Source organism: Brachyhypopomus gauderio, unplaced genomic scaffold (genome assembly GCF_052324685.1).
Source record: "Brachyhypopomus gauderio isolate BG-103 unplaced genomic scaffold, BGAUD_0.2 sc89, whole genome shotgun sequence".
NCBI classification, from domain to species: Eukaryota; Metazoa; Chordata; class Actinopteri; order Gymnotiformes; family Hypopomidae; genus Brachyhypopomus; species Brachyhypopomus gauderio.
Window position 1 is genome coordinate 216,358 of NW_027506910.1, and position 26,328 is coordinate 242,685.

At 50.9% G+C, this 26,328-nt stretch overlaps 1 protein-coding gene across 2 annotated transcripts; it reads left to right on the forward strand.

Moving 5' to 3' along the window:
* Positions 1–1,079: 1,079 nt before the first annotated feature.
* Positions 1,080–26,111, forward strand: clic4 (chloride intracellular channel 4). 2 transcript variants are annotated; one of them, XM_076992116.1, is made up of 6 exons: positions 1,080–1,471; positions 18,966–19,075; positions 21,572–21,697; positions 21,859–21,965; positions 23,033–23,214; positions 23,672–26,111. In XM_076992116.1, exons 1-6 carry the CDS (start codon positions 1,406–1,408, stop codon positions 23,834–23,836), a joined length of 756 nt encoding a protein of 251 aa, XP_076848231.1. In that variant the 5' UTR covers positions 1,080–1,405; the 3' UTR covers positions 23,837–26,111. The 2 variants fall into 2 exon arrangements, with proteins under 2 accessions (XP_076848231.1, XP_076848232.1); XM_076992117.1 differs by lacking the exon at positions 1,080–1,471 and adding an exon at positions 10,240–10,474.
* Positions 26,112–26,328: the final 217 nt, after the last annotated feature.

Genomic DNA, 26,328 nt, shown 5'->3' on the forward strand with positions numbered 1-26,328 from the left:
ATCAGGTAGAGAAGGCGGAACACAATAGCCAGACGGCCAGCTTTTGTTTTTTTTTTTTTGCAAGTAATGTGGCCACAAATGTTGCGCTCCTCCTTTTCTGGGCGACGACAACAAAGCCACATGAAAGCCAATCTGTCCTCATTCAAGTTGCATGGGTCACGAATCGGATATGAGTCTGATCTAGGACCGCATACCAAGATAAATCCGAATCGGAGTTGAACGGTGTGAACCCAGTCAAAGTGCAGCAAATGTGGTTTAATCTAAGAAGATGATAGCCTATTTGTGTGTCTAAACAACGATCAAAAAAACGCATTTTCACAAATCACATTAAGATGAAAATATGATTTGATCACCAAGTTGGTAATGTGAGTGAACTATTATTGTTCTGGTTGTAAATGGCTTAATCTGGCCATGAGACAAGTGTCTAGCAGTTTGCGACGGTTTAATTTGTTCTAGTTGATTTTGACGGTCAATAGAACTCATAAACCAGATCCGCCACTACCTTCCGTGTTTCCTCTAATTATAAAACTCAGCGACCAAGAAATTACGCACATGTTTGTTGAAATAAGAAGACAAATGATTATCTGAACTCAAACTCAAAACTATGCGAAGATTAGTTATGGATCATTTTAAATGTTATGATTATTATACTGTTACAGTTGATCATGGATCATCGAGGTCCTACATTTCTTTCTAGGTACAATAACAATAAAAAAATTAATCTACGACAAGATAAACATTAGTTGTACGATATAAAAAATAGAAATAACTCAGAATTTCTTTAAGGATATGAGTGATGCGGATTCATCCTCCATCCTCTCCCAGTCTATCTAGCCAACTAATCCAGCTTCTCCCAATCCAGCCTCTCCCAGTCTCTCCTAATCTAGCCTCCTAATCCAGCTTCTCCCAATCCAGCCTCTCCCAGTCTCTCCTAATCCAGTCTCTCTCAGTCTCTCCCAATCCAGCCTCTTCCAGTCTCTCCCATCCTCTCCTAATCCATCCTCTTCTAATCCAGCCCACTTTTTTGTTTCTCCATCGGATGACATCACAGCTTTAAATATTCCTGTTGCTTTTTCCTCCTACCTCGCCGCGCCATCCCAAGTAGACTAGGATAGAAGGGGTTGTGCCTCTGCCCAGCTTTTCCAATGTACTAACCCCGTCCTTGCAAAAAAAAAATATATATATAGTTCAGATAAATCAAGGCTGGTTAGGAAGCTGTTGTTCCCCCAACACACTCCGGTGAGAACATCGCGGTGTGCCTGCAGCTCTGGGAAACCCGTCGGAGAAGCGACTCCTCCGTGGAAAAGGGGCTGTCGTAACGCGGGCTGGTGGAAAAGTTTCCGTCTGGCGAGGACTCCCGAGACCCGTTTTCTTGGACATATCTGCTTAAAACAGAAAGTTGGGGATGTCGTTCTCGGTACCCCAGAACGGTCGGGGAGACAACGAACCGGTTATTGAGCTTTTCGTGAAGGTGAGTAACAATTGTTTTTGAAAGGGGTTTTAGCGCGCAGTTAGCCCGAGAAGAAATATGCGTTAACTGCGTTGTATTTTCACTAATATGAAGAAAAGCGTTTTATTAGTGTCGTTTTATTGGTGATAAACGTTATATTAAGAGACTTGGGCAGTTTTGAGGCAGGCTGGAGCGACTCGTTTGGACACAGGACTGTAACACCGTCGGCGTCTTTGTAGCGCTGCGCCCCGTCGGTGGCCCCAGTTTCACCGTTATACGAGAATAAGTGTTTCAGCTGCGGTCCGTGAACACGACCGTCTGAACCGTTTTATTGTGTCGCTACACACGACGGGAAAAGTGAATGATGAAATTGGAAGTAACGTCCCACGGTGGGCCATGTGGTTAGTAGACGTCGGGCGGCTGGAATAAGAAGGGCGGGGTGCTGGCTCCGTCCTGACAGGACTTCAGTGTGAATGTCCTCGGACACTTAGTGTCCCTTCATCAGGACACGATATTATGTGTCTCTTAAAGAGGGCTTATATTAAAGAAGGGGGAAAAGAGACGTAACGGTGTTAATAAAGGGGTGGGTGAGGTAACGCCGGCTATTTAGTTAATATAACCGGAGTGATACAGCAGGATATCCGCCTGCTCAAGGGTGTAGACTGGGGAGGAAAGTTCTGGCCCACTTCTGAGAATGAAGAGGTCCAATGTACTGCGAGCGAAACTGGACGGTGGGACGTGGGTCTGTCTCGGGTCTCCTGTTTCGTCCTTTAACACGCAGGCCCAACGGTTCGCGTAAGCGCTACTCCGTACTGTAAAAGAAATAAACATTTTAACGCACGAAATGGGTCAGCAGACGATCACAAGTCGCAGTAATTATCTGTGTCTTCGGGCGGATTTACAGAGCCTGTTACACATTACGCACAGAAATAGGGATGTGCCTTATTGTTTAGGGATCTATTGAGAAATTGGCTCTGTTGGGACATTATTGTATTTCAGTATGAGTCACTTAGTATGACTAATTCACCCATATTAAATATGGATAATTAATATTTAACTGTTCATACCTGGTTATAATGGAAACTTTGAGAAGACTCTTAGATCCTTGAACTGGCACTCACAGAGTGTTCCAGCTTTTGTCTTGCTTTTCAGGGACATGGCACTTTGAAGAGCGGGGGAAAATGTCTAAAGGGAGAAAAGTGGGGGGGGTGTTGGGTCAGGGGGCACATGGAGGGGGAGGTAAAGGAGGCTGAATGAATGGGGGGAAACGCGTGAGACGTGCACATGTCAGGAGGAGCGGGTAATGTAATCATGCGGTGATGTAATCTCAACCACTGTTCCTCTCTGATGTCTTCACACTGGCACAGAGAGCTGGGTGCGTGAGCGTGGTGTTTGGGAGGGCGTTTTAATTGAGGTTCAGCCGTGCAGAGTTGACCGCTTTGAAAGTTAGAGTGGTGGCTAGCCCCCCCCCCCCCCCCCCCCCCCCCCCCCCCCCCCCCCCCCCCCCCCCCCCCCCCCCCCCCCCCCCCCCCACCCCCCTCACCCGGAGCAAGGGTGTTCAGATGCCACGTTGCTTGCTAGAGGTTTCCCTGCTTGGTCACAGCCTGGAGAAGACCAGCCCGTTGACCAGTCAGCTGACTTGGTGATGCCCTAGAACCGCCGATCCTGATCTGTACAGCAGCACTGGGAGGGGAGGCTAGTCTCTCCACCCAGGTAGAGTTCTCCCCGGTTTCCTGGGATGACCCTTTACTGGGCGTGGGGCGGGGCATGGGCGTGGCCTGCGGTCTCCTCATGCTGTCTCTCCTGCTTGCTGTTTTGCAGACAGGTTGGTCCGAAAGGCCGTTCCTGCGAGCTTGGTTACATTGGTCTGAAAACCACGTACACAGGAGGTCGTGGGTCACCATGTTTCTTTGACGATATGCTTTGCTTGCTTTTTTTTTTTTTTTTTTTGAGGAAGCTGCGTAAGCTCAACGAGCCAAATATATAACATGGGAATGACTTCCCTACAGTGTAGTCACTGCGTTGTGGTTAATTGTCCAGGATCAGGAAGCAGCCGTCATACTGAAGGATTTCAGCTTATCTTCTCTTTGTGCCTTTGTCTCCGCTCTGTTTGTGTACAGAGAATACCGGTTCTGTGTTTACACATCTGCTCTGGTGGAACCATCTGCTCTGGTGGAACTGTAACGGTGATCACAGTTCTCTCTCTCTGTATATCTGTCTTTTGCACGCGTGCGTTCGGCTTTGTCTGTCTCTGGCCGCTGGCCTTGAGTGCTTTTGTTCCCGCTGCAGTTCGGCCGCAGACCCCGCCGCTACTCAGACTGCAGGGGCAGGCTGGCCCGTTGCTGTGGAAACCACGCAAACCTTGCCCCTGGAAACAGACGATAATGCGGGCAGATAGGCGGGGCTAGCGGAGACCACCTGACTCCCTGCAGCGCTGCTCGGTTTGAGCAGGTTCAGGATCGGCTGCCGGGTGCTACGCTTTTCTTCTCGAGCATGCTTTGTGATCGCAGATTTCTCCGGTCCGTGGCCGTCGACCCAGACTGTGCCACGTGACCCGAGTCTCGCTGTTCAGAAGTCACGTGTAGCCTGGGACGAGAAGTGAGACTGTGTCAGTGGTGGGTGAAACTGAGCTCTGGAATGAGTTCTGGAATGAGTTCTGGAATACAGCCCGGTGTGGCGTCTAGCTCCTGCTCTCCTCTGATGTGTGTGTGTGTGTGTGTGTGTGTGTGTGTGTGTGTGTGTGTGTGTGTGTGTGTGTGTGTGTGTGTGTGTGTGTGTGTGTGTGTGTGTGTGTGTGTGTGTGTGTGTGTGTGTGTGTGTGTGTGTGTGCGCACGCGCACCCCCCAGGGCAAAGAGCGGCTCAAGTGTTGCTGACTTGCACGGTCAGGAGGACGCTTCTGACTGCCTGGCCAAGTCACCATGACAACTGCATTGTTTACTTCTCTGAGAGACAGGCGATTGAAGAGGCGTCTTTATTGATCTAGGGTGACGGGGCGGGGCCGTAACGCATGCTCCTGTGTGATTGGCCCTTTGAATTAATTATTGTTGGAGTCACAGGGCTGGCTTGTGCTCAGTAGGTCTGTGTCTGGCTAACCTAAGATTAACGCTTTGACAGTAACAGAAATCATACTGCTGGCAACCTTTCATGCCAGATTAGCTTTGGCAGTCTTCAAACGGACCAGTCTTTTACCCTGCTGAGTTTTAAGTAATTTGTGTAAAAGCGTTAAATCTTACACATGAATTATAAATGGAGATCTCTAAAATGTTCTATTTAAAGTAACGAAATTGCATCTGATGGACAAGCACAGTGTAGCTGAAAGGTCAGGGTGATTTTTGTTAAACCTCGATGACTGCGTCCAACAGCGAAGTTGACCAAAATGTCAACGTCCGAGCATGTCATGGAGCCCCAGGTCAGATTTAGGGAGGTATCTGGAGTCTTTTCTCTTGAAGCAGGCTCCCACCGTCTTACCTCTGTGGTTACCTGGTCCACCTAAACGCCTGCTTCTAAACATGGGCTTGGTTAATCACGTGTTTGTTAATCACGTCTGCATAATTAAGACGTGACCCGAAACCTCCATTGAGTCTCTCTCTCTCTCTCTCAAGGCGGCCTGGCTCTTCTTTGTTAGCACGCCAGCCTATAGGAAGCACACGTGGCCGTGTCCTCACGTGTGCCGCTGAGGTTGGGATGCTAGTCCTTCAGGGTGTGTCAATAAAAAAAACGTTCTTTTATTTATAGAATTATCGCACCAAAATGTTTTGGTCTATGTGTGATCATTTAAATAAGAAACTAGCTTTAAATATGTAGTCAAATATTTACTTAAATGTTTACTTATGGAGAGCTAATTTGAATATGTCAATAAAGGTGACGCCACAGTGCCTCAGAGGCTTGGCTCCATAACTAATCTGCCGTAGTCTGGATACCTGCAGCTGTGCGTTCATTACTACTGAACTGAAATAGACCAATATTCCCCAACCAATGAAGCCCTGTATGATTACAGTATCATCATAACGCCTCTTTCACATGTGCGTTTTGATCTCTTTCCTCTGGTGCATTAAATAACCTCATATTTAATCTCAGACTATAATTTAGCATTAGTAAATGTAATATTGAATAGGGTCACCTCGGTTGAACAGTGATATGTAGACTTTTAACTGTTATCACACAGTGCTTGCTGTTTTAAGCCCTCGGTAGCTACTGGTTATGTCCTGTGTAACTAGGGGTGAACAACAGGCTAATGTATTATTATTATTATTATTATTATATATTGTGATAATCTTTCACGATGTACATTATCGATCACAGTTCTTGGTTTTTTCTCAGTTGTGTCTGAGCTGAACGGTTGAGACGTAATATTTGACGGTACGGCTTTGGCCAGTGTCGAAATGTGGCGGATACTGCTGAGACACTCAGGAAAAGTGTGTTCATGGTACCAGTTATTCGGTGGTGTGTCATGACCCGCCCTGGCTGTGTGGCTGTAAGAGAGTGAAGTGTGTTCTGGAGAAAGAAGTCTCCCTCGCCACTCTGACCCTAACCCTGTTCCAAGAGAGGAGGACTGATGCAGACTGTGGGCGTTATTGTCTTACAGTGGAGGTAAGACAGAGGGGTTGTGTGTGTGTCTGTGTGTGTGTGTCTGTGTCTGTGTGTGTGTGTGTGTGTGTGTGTCTGTGTGTGTGTCTGTGTGTGTGTGTGTGTGTGTGTGTCTGTGTGTGTGTCTGTGTGTGTGTGTGTGTGTGTGTGTGTGTGTGTGGTCTGTGTGTGTGTGTCTGTGTGTGTGTGTCTGTGTGTGTCTGTGTGTGTGTGTGTGTGTGTGTGTGTGTATGGGTGACCGAGAGTGACTAGGCCCTCTGAATCTTTAAGATGTGCTCACTGTCCCAGAGCAGTCTGTCTTTAAATATTTGAAATATAAACACACACACATTCTTTCTCTCTCTCTCCCCCCATCCCCACTTTCCGTGTTCTGTACTTCCAAGTTGAGCCGTGGTGGCTGTGCCTCTGGGGAGATGGTCTCCAGATGTCTCTCCCTGGTCTCCACTCGTCTCACACCTAAGCCTTCTGTCCTTAGTTTGAGCTCTTTGATTTTGAGTCTGAGAGTCACGTTGTGAAAGCCGTGTGCAGGTGTGGATGGTACAGACGTGTGCTAAAGTTACGCTGTCCGCACTTACAGTTTGCAGGCTTTGGTTGCAACTGTTGCTATGAATAGAGTTGATGAGGGTTTTTCATCAGCTTTGTGGTTTGAGCTTTTGTGCTCTGGGCTTGTTCCATCACTGCCTCTATGCAAATGTCTGTTCTCATCAAACTGGTCCTCTGGGTCTTTTGTTTAGTAACAATATTTAGTGCCCACATGATGCTCTTTGATATTGATGTTGTGTTAGCAATTTAACTGTCCCAAACACAAACCAACACTCTTTATTCTGCTCAAATGAGTCCTGGTGTTTGGGGTGGGGTGGGTGGGAATGGTTTCTGAATGTTATTTTTTCCTCCAGATACGTTCCTGATCTTGTGTTGCTCTGGGTGGGGAAAGAGGCCTACGTCATGTTCTTATCGCCATGGCCTGTCAGCGGGTGTGTGGCAGGGTCTTGAGGGGAAGGAGTTAGAGTCCCTGTTCAGCTTGGTTGTTCTCTCTCTCAGTCTCTCTCTCTCAGTCTCTCTCTCAGTCTCTCTCTCTGTCGCTCTCTCTCTGTCGCTCTCTCTCAGTCGCTCTCTCTCAGTCGCTCTCTCTCAGTCGCTCTCTCTCAGTCGCTCTCTCTCAGTCGCTCTCTCTCAGTCGCTCTCTCTCAGTCGCTCTCTCTCAGTCGCTCTCTCTCAGTCGCTCTCTCTCAGTCGCTCTCTCTCAGTCGCTCTCTCTCAGTCGCTCTCTCTCAGTCGCTCTCTCTGTCGCTCTCTCTCTCTCCCTCTCTCTCTCCCTCTCTCTCTCTCTCTCTCTCTCTCCCTCTCTCTCTCTCCCTCTCTCTCTCTCCTCTCTCTCTCTCTCTCTCTCTCTCTCTCTCTCTCTCTCTCTCTCCCTCTCTCTCTCTCTGGAATCTCATCTGTAATGAGGCATTTCTTGTGAAGCCAGTGACAGGAAATGAACTTTAAAGAGTGAGTGGGGTGGATTCAGTCGAATGTGGAGCTGAGAGATGAATGAAAAGCATCAGAGAGAGAGAGAAAGAATGTAAGGGGGAGATGGAGAGAGGGTGGGGGTGTAAGAAATGGGTGGAGGGGACAACTGGCATACAGGGGAGAATGAAATGCTGAGCGAGATGGGGAGGGAAGGAGAGAAGGAGCAGTGGGAGAGAGGGGTGGGGGAGGGAGGGAGGGAGGGAGGGAGGGAGGTGGGAGTTGAGGAAGAGGGAGTGAAGTTCAGCAGTATCAGTAGAGGGTTCATTAGGCCGACTGGGCTCTGCTCTGAGTCACTCTGTGTTGACCTTTACCACTCCACCGACCTTCTGACTGACTGGGCAGCTTTGTTCCTTTGTGCTGCTCACGTCCGTCATTTTGGAAGGACAGCAGAGCGGCGCGGGCCACGTGTCCGCCCAGAGCGGCGCGGGCCACGTGTCCGCCCAGAGCGGCGCGGGGCCACGTGTCCGCCCAGCTATAAACGGTCTTTGAAACAAACAGCCCGTCTTTGCAGGACCTTTTCTGAATATTCTGCACATTGTAAGATGTTGACCCGAGACCGGGGACTCTGCCCTGTGTGGAAGGACAATATCTGTGGGACGCTTCACCTCACCCGCGCGCTCTCATGACCAGTGGCTTCAGCCCGTTGGCTGTGTTTGTGTAACACAGTCTTGTGATCTGCAGGTGAGCAGCCTGCTGTGTCCGTGATCTGTCCCTCCCCGTCTCGGTGAAACATTGCAGAGCCGCAAGACCTTCAGACTCTGCGGTACCTTCACAGCACAGCCAGGTTTCTGTGGCTCAGGGTCGTATGTCAGTGTGGATTTAAGGAGAAAGACACTCCATTTCTTCAGACTGGTATACACACTCACACACTCTCTTACCTTCACACATTGGATAGGCATAGCCCATATAACCTACTGAGGCCCATAGTACCTTAGATCTTGGATATTTGGGACTAAACTCGCACGTCTGAGGCTGTGTGCGTGCGTGCGTGCGTGCGTGCGTGCGTGCGTGCGTGCGTGCGTCCTTAAACCCCCAGTAGAAGTGACGACTGTTGTGTTTTTTATTTAGTCTCCGAGACGTAACTGCTGTATAATCAGAGCTCCAGCTCTGTTCACGACGCTCCTGCTGGGGTTCTGGCAGGGACTGGATCACAGAGACCCGGTGTAATTACGGTGCTGTCGCCTTGGCCTCCCGTTTATTTGCCTGATGTGTACACAATAGCAACGTAGTCAGAAGGGGGCGCATCCTGCAGGGGGTGGAGTTTTGGGCGGGGCCCAGCTCACACGCCACGCCTCCCTGTGCATTCTTGATGAATGGGCGGAGACTTGATAAAAGGTTGAGCTGCGTGTCCCATATAATGTATCAGGACGTCGTCTCCTTGTAGGACATCTTTGACTCTCTTTCTGTGTCTGGCTTTGTATGTGAGGGAATTCACACATTGGGGGGGGGGGGGGTCTTGTTGGTTTTCAACAACAATCTTAATGTTTGTTCAGCTGGTCTCATAGCAGAATGTTCTAGGTCAGGCGGGGTCACTTGTGCGTGCGTGTGTTGGACACAAGGGAGGAATGTTGCGTGTGCCGATGAGCCATCTTGTCTGGGACGTGCTATTATCACCATGTCTGACCACGTGAGGGCACCTTCATGGACTTGTTCCCACCATATTCTGTCAGCCTTGTTTGGAGAGTGTGCAGACTGGGTTTGGGTGTAGCCTCCCCGTTTGGGTGGAGCTCCAGGAGTCACTCTGTCCCACCTCCACACCACCCCTCACCGTGTCCACCTCTGGGCAGATCCCTGCTAGTCACGGCCTATTTTTGCCAGAGCATTCACAGACGCTGCGTTCTCATAGACTCAACGTCTCAAACGCTAAACGGCCGCTACGCTGATATGGGTCCGTCCCTCCCGCTCAGAGGAAGCCCCATGGTGCCCTAAAGCTGGAGCGTGTATCTGAAAGGCCACCCATGAAGGCTGCTGGGGCAGAAGGCTGGGGCAGGTAAAGGGATGCTGGCAACACCAGGCTCATGGGGTTGAGGCTGCTACATGGTACTAATAAACAGTACGTTGCTGTAGATAAGAGGGTCTGCTAAGTTCTGTGAATGTTTATCTGTTCTGGGGGGGACAGCCGACCTCAGTCAGCATGCAGGTGTGACTTCTACACCTCTTTGTTATGTATTGACAGTCGTAGCCTATTACTCACACACACACACACACACACACACACACACACACACACACACACACACACACACACACACACACACACCTCATTAAAGACACATCACTGGACCGTGACCGTACTTGCGTCACACACACAAACACACGAACTTTGGAAACTAAGGCTAACACTGTTTCTGACTCACTGCGACACATATCTGTTGTTGGGGGCGTCCCTCAAGATCAGGGGACACTCCTTTCTTGTCTTTCCTTTCCTCCCTCTCTCTCTCTCTCTCCCTCTGTCTTTCCCTCGCTCCCCTCTTGTCCTTATTGGGTAACGGTGAAATTGTTGTGGTGTAAAGATCAGCCTATTCCCGATCGAGAGCCGTTCTGAAACATTTGGCAGTTGATGCGCTAAATTTAGCCTGCACTTCAGACCAGCCCTTCCCCAACAACCCAAACACACGCCCACACACAGCTGCAGCCACTGTGCCACACACTGGCAGGAACACTGCTCTTCAACGCTCAGTGGTGATACATTCAAGCGCACAAATTAAAGGCTGAGTTCGTTCCTGTACTAGCTGGTAGCGTCATTAGCGCGTTAGACTGCTGGAGACGTGGGCGCTTGCCCAGCTGAGCACTCGTCCTGGGGGGGGGGGTCGTGCGGGCGCCCAGGCGGTCGGGGTTTTCAGCTGAATGTGAACACGAGTGACTCGGCAGATGGTAGTTTGTCTCGTACAGCTGGGTCTCTTCATTCAGGTCCGCTGTATGAGGTACGTGTGAAACGATGTAGATTCCATGAGCACACACGCCCTCTTGGTCTTTTTTTAGCAAAATGCACACACACTAGAGCAGCTGTGTCTGACTCAGTATCTCCAGCAGACAGCTAAGAGAACAAGTGAGTGTGAGTGTGAGTGTGTGTGCGCATGCGCATTCCAACAAAAGAGTTTAGGACTTTAATTTGCCTAAGTTAGTGCATGTGCGAATTGCTTGTTTGTAAAACTCACTGAAAGACAATGTGCTCTATACTGAAACACACACACACACACACACACACACACACACCTGCCTGTATCACTTGGCTTAGTTGATTGAAGTGAATTTAAATTTGATTCTCCACTGACTCATTGTCACACATTCTGTCATCCATATTCATGAATTTCTGCCCTTTCATTGCCTGTTTAAAATTTCTAGATCCTACCATTTAGTGTAAATGTGTTGGTGTTCTAGTGTCGTGTTCTAGACTCTGCTCACCCCTGTGGTCAGGACCTAGGAGACACTGTCCTCACCCATGTGGAGGTGTCAGGGTCAAGGAGACACTGTCCTCACCCATGTGGTCAGGACCTAGGAGACACTGTCCTCACCCGTGTGGAGGTGTCTGGGTCCAGGAGACACTGTCCTCACCCGTGTGGAGGTGTCTGGGTCCAGGAGACACTGTCCTCACCCGTCTGGAGGTGTCTGGGTCCAGGAGACACTGTCCTCACCCGTCTGGAGGTGTCTGGGTCCAGGAGACACTGTCCTCACCCGTCTGGAGGTGTCTGGGTCCAGGAGACACTGTCCTCACCCGCGTGGAGGTGTCTGGGTCCAGGAGACACTGTCCTCACCCGCGTGGAGGTGTCTGGGTCCAGGAGACACTGTCCTCACCCGCGTGGAGGTGTCTGGGTCCAGGAGACACTGTCCTCACCCGCGTGGAGGTGTCTGGGTCCAGGAGACACTGTCCTCACCCGCGTGGAGGTGTCTGGGTCCAGGAGACACTGTCCTCACCCGCGTGGAGGTGTCGGGGTCCAGGAGACACTGTCCTCACCCGCGTGGAGGTGTCGGGGTCCAGGAGACACTGTCCTCACCCGCGTGGAGGTGTCGGGGTCCAGGAGACACTGTCCTCACCCGTGTGGAGGTGTCGGGGTCCAGGAGACACTGTCCTCACCCGTGTGGAGGTGTCGGGGTCCAGGAGACACTGTCCTCACCCGTGTGGAGGTGTCGGGGTCCAGGAGACACTGTCCTCACCTGTGTGGAGGTGTCAGGGTCCAGGAGACACTGTCCTCACCCATGGGGAGGTGTCGGGGTCCAGGAGGTGTCTGGGTCCAGGAGACACTGTCCTCACCCGTCTGGAGGTGTCTGGGTCCAGGAGACACTGTCCTCACCCGCGTGGAGGTGTCTGGGTCCAGGAGACACTGTCCTCACCCGCGTGGAGGTGTCTGGGTCCAGGAGACACTGTCCTCACCCGCGTGGAGGTGTCTGGGTCCAGGAGACACTGTCCTCACCTGTGTGGAGGTGTCTGGGTCCAGGAGACACTGTCCTCACCTGTGTGGAGGTGTCTGGGTCCAGGAGACACTGTCCTCACCTGTGTGGAGGTGTCAGGGTCCAGGAGACACTGTCCTCACCTGTGTGGAGGTGTCAGGGTCCAGGAGACACTGTCCTCACCCAGGTGGAGGTGTTGGGGTCCAGGAGACATTGTCCTCACCCATGGGGAGGTGTCGGGGTCCAGGAGGTGTCTGGGTCCAGGAGACACTGTCCTCACCCGTGTGGAGGTGTCTGGGTCCAGGAGACACTGTCCTCACCCGTGTGGAGGTGTCTGGGTCCAGGAGACACTGTCCTCACCCGTGTGGAGGTGTCTGGGTGCAGGAGACACTGTCCTCACCCAGGTGGAGGTGTTGGGGTCCAGGAGACACTGTCCTCACCCAGGTGGAGGTGTCGGGGTCCAGGAGACACTGTCCTCACCCATGTGGAGGTGTCGGGGTCCAGGAGACACTGTCCTCACCCATGTGGAGGTGTCGGGGTCCAGGAGACACTGTCCTCACCCAGGTGGAGGTGTCGGGGTCCAGGAGACACTGTCCTCACCCAGGTGGAGGTGTCGGGGTCCAGACACTGTCCTCACCTATGTGGAGGTGTCGGGGTCCAGACACCGTCCTCACCCAGGTGGAGGTGTCGGGGTCCAGGAGACACTGTCCTCACCCGTGTGGAGGTGTCTGGGTCCAGGAGACACTGTCCTCACCCAGGTGGAGGTGTCGGGGTCCAGGAGACACTGTCCTCACCCAGGTGGAGGTGTCGGGGTCCAGACACTGTCCTCACCCATGTGGAGGTGTCGGGGTCCAGACACTGTCCTCACCCAGGTGGAGGTGTCGGGGTCCAGACACTGTCCTCACCCAGGTGGAGGTGTCGGGGTCCAGACACTGTCCTCACCCAGGTGGAGGTGTCGGGGTCCAGGAGACACTGTCCTCACCCAGGTGGAGGTGTCTGGGTCCAGGAGACACTGTCCTCACCCGTGTGGAGGTGTCGGGGTCCAGGAGACACTGTCCTCACCCGTGTGGAGGTGTCTGGGTCCAGGAGACACTGTCCTCACCCGTGTGGAGGTGTCTGGGTCCAGGAGACACTGTCCTCACCCAGGTGGAGGTGTCTGGGTCCAGGAGACACTGTCATCACCCAGGTGGAGGTGTCGGGGTCCAGACACTGTCCTCACCCATGTGGAGGTGTCGGGGTCCAGACACTGTCCTCACCCATGTGGAGGTGTCGGGGTCCAGACACTGTCCTCACCCGTGTGGAGGTGTCGGGGTCCAGACGACACTGTCCTCACCCGTGTGGAGGTGTCGGGGTCCAGGAGACACTGTCCTCACCCGTGTGGAGGTGTCTGGGTCCAGGAGACACTGTCCTCACCCGTGTGGAGGTGTCTGGGTCCAGGAGACACTGTCCTCACCCGTGTGGAGGTGTCTGGGTCCAGGAGACACTGTCCTCACCCAGGTGGAGGTGTCTGGGTCCAGGAGACACTGTCCTCACCCAGGTGGAGGTGTCGGGGTCCAGACACTGTCCTCACCCATGTGGAGGTGTCGGGGTCCAGGAGACACTGTCCTCACCCAGGTGGAGGTGTCGGGGTCCAGGAGACACTGTCCTCACCCGTGTGGAGGTGTCGGGGTCCAGGAGACACTGTCCTCACCCGTGTGGAGGTGTCGGGGTCCAGGAGACACTGTCCTCACCCAGGTGGAGGTGTCGGGGTCCAGGAGACACTGTCCTCACCCAGGTGGAGGTGTCGGGGTCCAGGAGACACTGTCCTCACCCATGTGGAGGTGTCGGGGTCCAGGAGACACTGTCCTCACCCATGTGGAGGTGTCGGGGTCCAGGAGACACTGTCCTCACCCATGTGGAGGTGTCGGGGTCCAGGAGACACTGTCCTCACCCAGGTGGAGGTGTCGGGGTCCAGGAGACACTGTCCTCACCCAGGTGGAGGTGTCGGGGTCCAGACACTGTCCTCACCCAGGTGGAGGTGTCGGGGTCCAGACACTGTCCTCACCCAGGTGGAGGTGTCGGGGTCCAGACACTGTCCTCACCCAGGTGGAGGTGTCGGGGTCCAGACACTGTCCTCACCCAGGTGGAGGTGTCGGGGTCCAGACACTGTCCTCACCCAGGTGGAGGTGTCGGGGTCCAGGAGACACTGTCCTCACCCAGGTGGAGGTGTCGGGGTCCAGGAGACACTGTCCTCACCCAGGTGGAGGTGTCGGGGTCCAGGAGACACTGTCCTCACCCAGGTGGAGGTGTCGGGTCCAGGAGACACTCTGCTCCAGTCCTCCTCCTCCTGCCAGCTGTGCTGGTTATTTTGGGACTGTGAGAGAACCCCATGTTGCTCAGGTTTTTGCCATATAAGGTGCACACAGCCCTAAAAATAATCTCTACCCCCACCCCTCCTCTCTCGTTTTTTATATTTTGGCATCCAAAGCAAAAGACAAAATAATAAATCTTACAGCAAATAAAAGCAAGAAATAAAATTAAACAAGCTAGGTAACTAAATAAACCATTTGTGAGATCTGTTCCTCTCAGTTGGAACTCTTGTTTTCGGAATGAATAGCATGTTTTCAGAAGTACTGAACAAAAGTTCTGTGTGTGTGTGTGTGTGTGTGTGTGTGTGTGTGTGTGTGTGTGTGTGTGTGTGTGTGTGTGTGTGTGTGTGTGTGTGTGTGTGTGTGTGTGTGTAAAGTATACTCTTCCAGATGGCCGTGTTTGTGTGTGTGAGGGAGCCTTTTCCAGGAAGTGTGACTATGGCATTTGTCTCTTTCTCTGAGAGACTTTTGGGAGAACAGATTGAGACTTTTGGGAGAACAGATTGAGACTATTGGGAGAACAGATTGAGACTATTGGGAGAACAGATTGAGACTATTGGGAGAACAGATTGAGACTATTGGGAGAACAGATTGAGACTATTGGGAGAACAGATTGAGACGGGAGGGCAGAACCACCGGCTCCAGTCATCAGGCTGAGCTGGCTAGCCGCCTCCCTCTCACCGTTACGACCCGTGTTCGGTGACCTCTCACCTTTACAGCCCAGCCCTGGTGCCATAAAGGGCCACACTCGTGACTGCGCTGTGCCTAACGTAATTGTTTTGTAATGGCGCCTTATTGCAGGGCACAGTGTGCAGAGCTGCAGGGTGTCTACGTGCGTCACGCGGCTCTTCAGAGCAGCTCTCGGCCGCCGTCCAGACCACACAGATGTACTGCTGTTACCTAAAGCTGGACGTTGAGCTGCAGTCTAGTACAGAAGTCTGGTTGACCTGTGAACCCCACTCTGATCTGTGGGTGAACACTCACCACACATACTTAGTGGCTCTGCTGTGTGGGGACGTCTGTGTGCTTCAGTTACTCATGTCTCCTTTTGACGTTGTTTTTTTTCCCTTTTACTACTGTTAAGTGACTCAGCAAAAGTTTTAGACCCAGAACACATAGACCATGCTAGCCGTGTGTGAGCGTGCGTGAGTGTGTGTGTGTGAGCGTGCGTGCACTTTTGAGTGCAGCCAGCTGTCTCACAGGAAGCGCTTGGTCTCAGTCAGTTTGACCAGCCCTAAGTAAAAGCATCCAGTGACTCATTCTCACCCCCTCGCTACAGAGACACAAGAAAGGGGGGGTGGAGGTACGTACACACAAACACACACACACACACACACACACACACACACGCACGCACACACACAGACAGAAAGTGAGAGTCAGAGACAGAGAAAAGCAAAACTCATTAAAACCATCAAGTGCGAACTGACACGGTTAATGAGATGGAGGCTGTCTGCATGGCAGTCATGTATGGGGTGGAGGTAGTGGGTAGGATGGTGTTGGAGGGGTGGAGGGTGAGGGTAGTTGGGGCAGTTGGGGGTGGAGGGGGGTGTGGAAGAATGCCCCGGTGTCTCTCCACTCTCCCCTGCACTCCTAGGCCCTTTGACACCGCACGGTCCGTTTGTTCAGTCCCATACTTTTTGCCGTTGTAAAGACCATTGGATGCACGTCGCTGTGGAAACAGTTGCCTTGGAAGCAGTTGTCCTGGTTTGGTTGGGTTGGGCGAGCCGGTGCCCGTTGGCCTTGCAGCCAGAGGGCGATGCCAGAGAGAAGGGACGGGGGAGTGTGTAAGGCCTCTGACGTAACGCAAACATATGAGCTTCTGAAACATGACCGAGTGCCGTCAGCGGCAGCCTACGTCAGCCTGGACCAGTCCCTGTTGGCACGTGCTGGAGTTCATGTGTACAGCACATGTGCTTCATGTCGTCGGCTCTTTAGGAAGAGTTTAGTGAGTTTAAAATGGGTATGTTGGGTTAAAATGGGTATGTTAGGTTAAAATGGGTATAATGAGCTGGTTCCATGTCTGGTGCTGGGCTGTGTTGTGGAATAGCTCCTACGTGCCCCGCTCCTACGTGCCCCGCTCCTACGTACCCCGCTCCTACGTACCCCGCTCCTACGTACCCCGCTCCTACGAACCCCGCTCCGAACAGCCCCGCTCCGACGAACCCCGCTCCGAACAGAACCCCTCACTTCCCCCCTGTTCTCAGTCACAGTTATCAGCGATGATGGTGAAATTCCTGCTGCAGCGTCTGTCAGCTTTTTGGTCTGAGCTGAGTGAGAGATGATGAATTATTACAGCACGTTGCTGATAACGTGGGTGAAATTTTTCCGTTAGCTTTAGTTAGCCTTTCAGTTAGCCTGGAGTCACCGGTCGTGATCTTTTCTAACGGCAGTCACGTTCTCTTTACAATCACCTCCTCCAAGTAACATTCACGCACTCTGCGTGGACCACAGTTCTGTTTGGCCTTAGCAAAATCGCAGGAAATTTCGCAAGGTGATTTATATACAAATGAACCTTGAAATGTTGCAATAACCCCAGTCCTTATCGCCTGTGTGTGTGATCAGGACAGACAGTATTCTTTCTCTACACAGTACTCGCATGTTTCTCTCTTTCACTCTCACCACACACACACACACACCCCAGTCCCTGTAGTTCAAACATGTCAATGTTGAGTGTGCTTGTAGTCGCTGCTGGGGTGGAAAGTGTGTGTTTGTGTGAACTATAGACTGCGACAGCGTGCGAGAGAGAGAGAGAACATTCTAGAACATTCTTAATGTCTCCCATTTAGATGAGTGGGGCACTGAGCCAACATGGCCACCTTCCTTACTGAACATGCTGGATGTGACAGACTGCAGGACAATGTGTCTGTACATCTTACAGCACTAAGCAGACGTGCACACACTAGTGAGCACAGAAGTGTGGCAGAGAGGACAGGAAGTGTTGTCAGTCATTTCTATTTTATCGTTCCATGTCAAGGTTAAGTGTGTGTGTGTGTGTGTGTGTGTGTGTGTGTGTGTGTGTAAGCCATGGGAGAAGTAAAAGGGATTTGCTGATATCTCTGTGTTATTGTCTCTCAGCACAGCATAACAGAAAATGGATATGGCTGCTAAGTTGATATTTATGAAACGAGTACTTGATTAGGTGGGGTTGGGTAATTATCACCAAAAATGAGCACAGGAAGCTTCTCTTGACCATATAGTGGTTATCAGTACTTCATAAACTGATTCAGAGTTTAGACCATGTGCAGAGAACCTGTAAACAACAACCAGGATGCTACATTGTTCAATGAAGTGCGTAGTAACTGGTACATGATTGGATGACATTTTGTAGCTGAACTTTATCATGAACAATATTGGTTATGGTAATAATTGTTTTGACATTAACATTACGCAATCACTCAAGATTTCCTTACATCACTTCCTGTTGTTTCTGCCGCCAAGCAGAGGTGCTGGAGTTGAACCTCAGCAAGGCCTCCGACCCCTCCACCCAACCCCCACCCTCCTTCCTCCACCCTCCCCCCACCCCTCCACCCTTCCCCCACCCCTCCTTCCTCCACCCTCCCCTCCTTCCTCCACCCTTCACCCACCCCTCCTTCCTCCACCCTTCACCCACCCCTCCTTCCTCCACCCTTCACCCTCCCCTCCTTCCTCCACCCTCCCCCCACCCCTCCACCCTTCCCCCACCCCTCCTTCCTCCACCCACCCCTCCACAGAGGCTGTGTGGGTGTGGTGTAGGGTGGGTGTGGGGTGGGTGTGGTGTGGGGTGGGTGTTGTGGATGTGGTGTTGGGTGGGTGTTGGGGGTGTTGTGTGGGTGTGGTGTGGGTGTGGTGTAGGGTGGGTGTTGGGGGTGTAGGGTGGGTGTGGTGTGGGGTGGGTGTGGTGTAGGGTGGGTGTTGGGGGTGTAGGGTGGGTGTGGTGTAGGGTGGGTGTTGGGGGTGTAGGGTGGGTGTGGTGTAGGGTGGGTGTTGGGGGTGTGGGGTGGGTGTGGTGTAGGGTGGGTGTTGGGGGTGTGGGGTGGGTGTGGTGTAGGGTGGGTGTTGGGGGTGTGGGGTGGGTGTTGGGGGTGTAGGGTGGGTGTTGGGGGTGTGGGGTGGGTGTTGGGGGTGTGGGTGTGGTGTAGGGTGGGTGTTGGGGGTGTGGTGTAGGGTGGGTGTGGTGTGGGTGTTGTGGGTGTGGTGTAGGGTGGGTGTTGGGGGTGTAGGGTGGGGTGTGGGGTGGGTGTGGTGTAGGGTGGGTGTTGGGGGTGTGGGTGTGGGGTGGGTGTTGGGGGTGTGGTGTAGGGTGGGTGTTGGGGGTGTAGGGTGGGTGTGGTGTGGGGTGGGTGTGGTGTAGGGTGGGTGTTGGGGGTGTAGGGTGGGTGTGGTGTAGGGTGGGTGTTGGGGGTGTGGGGTGGGTGTGGTGTGGGTGTGGTGTAGGGTGGGTGTTGGGGGTGTGGGGTGGGTGTGGTGTAGGGTGGGTGTTGGGGGTGTAGGGTGGGTGTGGTGTAGGGTGGGTGTTGGGGGTGTAGGGTGGGTGTCGTGTGGGGTGGGTGTTGGGTGCTTCCTCTCCACCAGCACCTCCTTCCTTCATCTGTTACTCTGGGAACAGCAAAATTGATGCAGGCCTGCTGGTATATTAATGAGGTTTTTGAAGACGTGTGTGTGTGTGTGTGTGTGTGTGTGTGTGTGTGTGTTGCAGGCGGGCAGTGATGGCGAGAGCATCGGGAACTGTCCCTTCTCTCAGCGTCTCTTCATGATCCTCTGGCTGAAGGGTGTGGTCTTCAACGTCACCACGGTGGACCTGAAGAGGTCTGCCTGATGCGCGCGCACACACACACACACACACACACACACACACACACACACGCGCACACACACACACACACACACACACACACACAAACTGCCCCTCAGATGTCTGTCTGTCATATCTTCAGCTCCAAACACAGGGGCTCCTTCCCCTCATTAGATCATTTACTTCAGTTCTGTGCAGAATGTTTCATTTCTTTCCATCTTCACAACTTTGTTGTGGAGCCCGCATGAGAGTTTCTTATTGTGTACGCTTCTACTATTGCACACACAACACACACCTCTCCTGAATACTGCCATGGGTTAAGCAAGCTTCCTGCGCCTTTGCCAGAGATTTGAGGTTATTTCCTGTTTGCCCTGAAGCAGGCTGGTAAGATCAGAGTTTTCCGGGCTCACTTCACACAGATCGCTAAACTCCCACCAGGATCAGATCCGTCCAACCGTGGGACTCCACTGGAGTTATAGCTGTTTACTGTAACACCTTCATATGATATACACTGTGTTCCAAATTATTATGCAAGTAATATTTTCTCAGATTTTCCAAAATTACCTATATGAATTGCAGTCATTGTAATTTTGTCAACTATTAGAGTACAATTGAAAGGTTTTTGAACAAACCTGACAATGATATCAGTATGTATTTATATAAAAACACTCAAAATACTTGTTCCAAATTACAGTATTATGCACAGCAGAGTTTTCAACCTTTTCATTTTTATAAAGAACAAAAAAATGGTCATCTGTGAAATTTTAAGCATTAGCAGGTTATTACAAACTGAAATCAAACAGTTTTCATGTCAAAACTTTATTCTAGGTGATGTTACATTTGCACATAGGACCGCTTGTTCGAAAGGAGTTTCTGAAGGAGTCTATTGAATGTCAGGTTTTGGATGGTATCTGGTAGTTCTTCTTGAACCATGGCAGGAAGTGCAGTTTGAGAAACTCCACATCAGGGGTCACCAACGTGGTGCCCGCGGGCACCATGTCGCCCGCGAGGACGTTATGAGTCGCCCGCGGGCTTGTTTTAAAAACAGCTCACTATATTGCCATGCACCAAAGCGCTGCATCGTTTATGTTTTTGCTGCTATTAGCGATTGTCCGCGGTTGCTAGCGGTCTTCCCGCTTAGCAATTGACATGCGCACATGAACCCAATAACCCCCCCCCCCCCCCCCCCCCCCACCACCCCCCCGCTCAACAACTTTCGTTCGCCGCCGCCCCCCCCCCCAACAACTTTCTTTCTGGTAGCTCTCCGCAATAATTGGTATCCAAGAAGTAGCTCCCAACTTCAAAAAGGTTGGTGACCCCTGCTCCACATACATTATGGAGGTCATCTTTACACCTTCAGGGATCCTAAAGGGGCCGACAATCTCTCTCCCCATCCAGCCCAAAACACCACCTCCTCCTTGATGGCGCTGTAGCCTTGTTTGTATGGGGTGTCCATCAACCATCATCTATCCTCCACTCCACCCATCCTCCATCCATCCACCCATCCTCCACTCCACCCATCCTCCATCCATCCTCCACTCCACCCATCCTCCACTCCACCCATCCTCCATCCATCCTCCACTCCACCCATCCTCCACTCCACCCATCTGGACCATCGAGCGTTGCACGACACTCATCGGTGAACAAAACAGTTCTGAAGTCAGTCTTCAGGTATTGTTTGGTCCGCTGGAGCCGTTTCTGCTCGTGTGTAGTGGATAGAGGAGGTCAATAGGATGGCTTACGCACAGCTGCAAACCTCTGAAGGACCTGCATCTTCTTGTTCGGGGGACGTTGGAGGCATCAGCAGCTTCTGAAACATGTCTGCTGCTATGACAAGGCATTATTGCAGCTGCTCTTTTAACCTGACGTAGTTGCCTGTTGGATAGAGTCCTCAGTTTTCCCTTATAAAGACGCACATGTGTGCGCTCTGAATCAGCTACATACTTCTTGATTATGTGATGATCACGATGAAGTGTCTTTGCAATGTTGATTAGTCATGCCTTGACCTAAACACTTCACAATTTGTTGCTTCTCAGCAGCCCACACATCCATTTTCTTTCCCATTGTGGCTGAAAACGTAGGCTGCTTAATAATGTGAGACAGTCTTCTTAAGTAGTCTTGCCTTTAATTGGACACACCTGCCAAACTAATTAGCACAGGTGTCTGCAATTGCTTTCAGTGATATAAAGAGTCCTGACACACATCACCGGTAATGGGTTTAACTGACAAACAAAAAAATTCTTACCTCATCACTCCTAAACACCTTTTGCATAATAATTTGGAACACAGTTTAAACATGCAAAAAAGGCTTGACATAAGATATGTACATGGCATAATACATTTGGTGGGTGATTTTGACTAATTTGTCATGGGGTTTGTGATACAGCAAGACAGACTGTGCCACTTGGTGGTGGTCAGTGGTGTTTTACTAGCTGTATTACTGTGTTATTAACTGTGTTGGTTGACGTGGGAGTGTGCTGGTGTGCTGATGGTCATGCGTATGTTGTTAGGAAGCCAGCAGATCTTCAGAACCTGGCCCCTGGAACACACCCACCGTTCATCACCTTTAACGGGGAGGTGAAAACTGATGTCAACAAGATCGAGGAGTTCCTCGAGGACGTTCTCAGCCCACCCAAGTGAGTGTGGGTGTGTGTGTGTGTGTGCGTGCGCACCTCATTTGCTGATTATGGTATTCCACAATAGCAGTTCTGGCAAAGGCCAGTATTGTGATAATGATGAACAATGTTTCGAACAGCCCAGGTGTTCAGGTGTGTTACTAATGCTCCGCCCTCTTCAGGTATGCTAAACTCGGAGCCCGGCATCCAGAGTCCAACACAGCTGGGATGGACATATTTGCCAAGTTTTCAGCTTACATCAAGAACTCCAAACCTGACGGCAATGAGGGTGAGTGTGTGTGCGTGCGTGCGTGCGTGAGTGTGAGGCACCTGGCTAGCATTTCAGCAGCTGCGTGTGTAAAACAGGCCCATATACATATGTGTCACATGTACACACCAGCCTCTTTTAGCCTTTGGGGCCATAAACAACGAACTGAATATCAAAAAACCAATGAATAAATGAATTTAATTAATAAATTGAATGAATTACTGAATTAACATATTTTTTACAAAGTAAAATGCAATGCTCAGCTTCTTTGAAGCACACACACTCACACCACACACACGTAGCCACCCTCTGGCTTTGTGTCCTCAGCTGTTGTGCTGAGGACATCCGTGTTTACTCTGATGCAGTTGATACGGTCGGCTATTCCTGCCTCGTCATTTGCTTCATTTATATACCACGTAGCCACAGCTCACCACGCAGCCACAGCTCACCACGCAGCCACAGCTCACCACGCAGCCACAGCTCAACTCACAGCTCACCACGCAGCCATAGCTCACCACGCAGCCACAGCTCAACTCACAGCTTACCACGCAGCCACAGCTCACCACGCAGCCACAGCTCACCTCACAGCTCACCTCATGAGCTGCGTCACACAAACACCACACGGGACCGCCACAAGGCCGGCGTCCCCTATCCAGGGAGTCCAGCCAGGTCCACGCTCAGGACATTCCGGGACAGTCCGTCATGCTGGACTGGGTCCAGCCCTCACGCTGACTTTAGGACTTTAGGCCCCGTGTCTTCGGGTATTGACCCTCTTCACTTTAGCACGAGTGCAGCGTTAACGAACCACAGACGAGCGTGGAGAGCACGTGTGCTGGGCAAACCTCCCTACTTCTGACCCACAGTGCAAGGCCACGTGTTAAATGTTCCCTGCTGTGTCCAATAGGTTGTCGCTTTATGTTCCTTAGTGGAGGTAATGTGTGAGGAGCTGACCTTGTAGAATAGCGCCCTCATGTGGCAACTTTGAGAAAATGTGCATTATGCACATTATTACCATGTGTGTGTGGCTCCTGTTATGCCCTGCCGTGTCTGAATGTTTGTGTGTGTGTGTGTGTGTGTGTGCGCTGCAGCTCTTGAGCGTGGTCTACTGAAGACCCTGCAGAAGCTGGATGAGTACCTGTGTTCACCACTGCCTGACGAGATTGATCACAACAGCATGGACGACATCAAGGCGTCCCGCCGCAAGTTTCTGGACGGTGACAACATGACCCTGGCCGACTGTAATCTGCTGCCCAAACTTCACATCGTCAAGGTGACCGATGAGCTCATCGTATATTTGGAGAAGTGTGACAAATCTCTCTGAGGGGGTCGTCTGTAACGGCGCGTCTCTCTGAGGGGGTCGTCTGTAACGACGCGTCTCTCTGAGGGGGCCGTCTGTAACGGCGCGTCTCTCTGAGGGGGCCGTCTGTAACGGCGCGTCTCTCTGAGGGGGCCGTCTGTAACGGCGCGTCTCTCTGAGGGGGTCGTCTGTAACGGCGCGTCTCTCTGAGGGGGCCGTCTGTAACGGCGCGTCTCTCTGAGGGGGCCGTCTGTAACGGCGCGTCTCTCTGAGGGGGCCGTCTGTAACGGCGCGTCTCTCTGAGGGGGCCGTCTGTAACGGCGCGTCTCTCTGAGGGGCCCGTCTGTAACGGCGCGTCTCTCTGAGGGGGCCGTCTGTAACACTGTCTTTAGTTTGGTTTATTTTATTTAACGGCGTCTCTCCCTGGTAGGTGGTGGCTAAGAAGTACCGGGGCTTCGAGATCCCCAAAGACATGACCGGCATCTGGAAGTACCTGAGTGAGGCATACACGCACGAGGAGTTCACCAACACCTGCCCCAGCGACAAGGAGATAGAGATTGCTTACGCTGACGTAGCCAAGAGGCTCGTCAAATAAGGCATCGTGACACACCCCTCACCCCCAAATCCCAACACTGGGATTTTTTTTTTTTTTTTGGTCATGTGACAGAGAGAAAATAATGAACTCTTTTTTTTCCCACCTTCTCTCTTTCTGTAGAGTAAAAACCCCACTGCATGATTGTCCCCTAGACCCTTATCTACATTTCTTTAAGACATCACATTTATTGTCAATGTAACCCAAAAGTGGTGGTTGGCATATTGAAACTTTTCTATATCATGCATTTTATTTTACTATTATATATATATATTAAAAAAAAAACTTTCTGAAAAGTTTGCAGCAATGCAAGAAATGCCTCACGCAGGAGATGTGTGAGTTTGGGGTGGTGTTGGTTGGTTGCTCTGACATGCTTACAGATGAGCACATCCACCTCTTTCTCCCCCCCCCCCCCCATCCACCCCGTGTAGCAGTGGGGGGGGGGGGGGGGGGGGGCTGAACCAGCTGGGTTTCCTAATAATGATTTATGATGATGGGAACTGATTTTCTAAGCCTGTGAAGTGGGCATTTCTGAAGCTGTTCTGTTTTTTTGTTTTGTTCGTTTTCTGATCGAGCATATATAAACAGTGTTTGAAGCGCCGGTGTTTATTTCTCGAGAGCGCTAGATTTGGCACTGATTGCTTTGTATTTCCAGACTCCGACATTACATGAAGTTAAACGTTTGAATTGGAATTCAGAACTTTTGCTTTTGAGCGTGTAATAGCGCTTTCAGTTATGAAATATTACTGAATCTTTGTTAGACTCCACCCACTTGGCACATTATCCAAGAAACTGATGAAGGTTTGGTATTAGCCAATCGGGAAAGGACAAACTTGAGGAAAGAGATGCACAATTTAACGGACAGAGTCTGCAGTCGCTTTTTAACCACACAGAAACCTTAGTTACACCACATAAAGATCCAACCATGACAGGAGTCAGTCTTACATGGATCACATGGGCATGTTCACATCAGACCTGTATACTCTGTATACTAGTATACTAATATTAGACTCTGAAGTGTCTAATATTTGTTCATGGTTTTACTGTAATACACAAATATGGTTGGGCCAACGGTCAATCATAGAAATTCAAATGAAGGAGCATCTAATTAACTATTTTTGGAATAAGTTGATGTTCATGTCATGTGCTGGTGTTCTGTCCTGAGTCTTTCTCCTAACGGCCAACACGGGCCAATCAACAAACGGAGTACGAATGTTGTGTGAACAAGGAAGTGAACTGAATGCAATCAGTTTTTGATTTAGCTTGTAAATGATGGTATTACTTCCTAGTGAATGTATACCTATAAAAATACATGTTTAGTTTGAATGCAATACAAAAATCTATGGGTTTTGTTTCCAGTTTTGTGTAATTTTTAAAGGCTGTTTTAAAACAAATTTATTAGCAGAATTGTAAATAATTTTTCCCCAGAAACTGACATGCATTTTATATATCCATGGATTTGAATGTAGTGGGACGAGGCCTTTCTTAGGTGTGTTTTAATACGACATGACGTCCTCAGGCCTTAATCGTTTTCTCAAGAGCTCACACAGTGTGTCGTTTGCCACGGTTTGGCATTTGTCAAAAGGGAATGAAAGTCAAAAGGTGTTTTTCAAAAACTTAAGTTTCATACATAAGTGGCCTAGCTTGAAGCGCCTGTAAAAGAAATGAAGGCTTGTCTTGTATCTGTCTGCCTCTTTTACACTCGTACGTTGTTAAAATACTCAGACAGGCCAGGAAGCTGAGCACAGTCCACTCGGTGAGGGCCCCTCAGGGGTTTGTTCTAGACCCCCCCAGAGGACTGCTGTGATGACCCCTACTGTCCAACACGTGACTCACCAAGGGCTTTGACCGCACCCGATGGGTGTCCTGTAGTGGGACTGAGTACAGGCTCGTTTTGGATGCCGCATTCACCCAGTTTGCTTTCACTTCACTTCTTTACACTTGCAACATGAAGGCGGGCGCCATAATGAGTCTCACAGCCCGACGTTGGACAAACGAGTCTCGCCGCTTGTTTAATTGTCTAGTTCCGGAAATTGAATCACGTGCCTTTTGAGAATCAGCGGTGGTACCGTGACCGTGTGGGGAGGGAATCCTCCTTCCGTTTCACAGAGGACTGACTGACAGACGCTGAATGTTCAAGTTTTGTGCCTTTGTTTTGGTTTTATTTTACACCCTTCCGCAGCCTGTGTTTGAATAACGCAGCTCTTACACTGATAACGGATACGCTACGTTTGTCATTGCAATCTCGCTCTCATCAATAAACTGCTGGCAGCTATGACTTATGTACTTTATTTTACTATCATCTTTTACATAAACTTGTCTAGCCGGTAAATGTTGGCATAAAATGACCGCTACCCAAACCCAAATGATGGCCTATGCTGTATACCATACATGTATTGTTGAGGGGTACAAAAATAGCTTCACAAATTATTACAAAAGTTAAAGAACTGCGCTTCCTTTTTGTCCACAAGGTGGAGATGTTCCGTAATTCACGG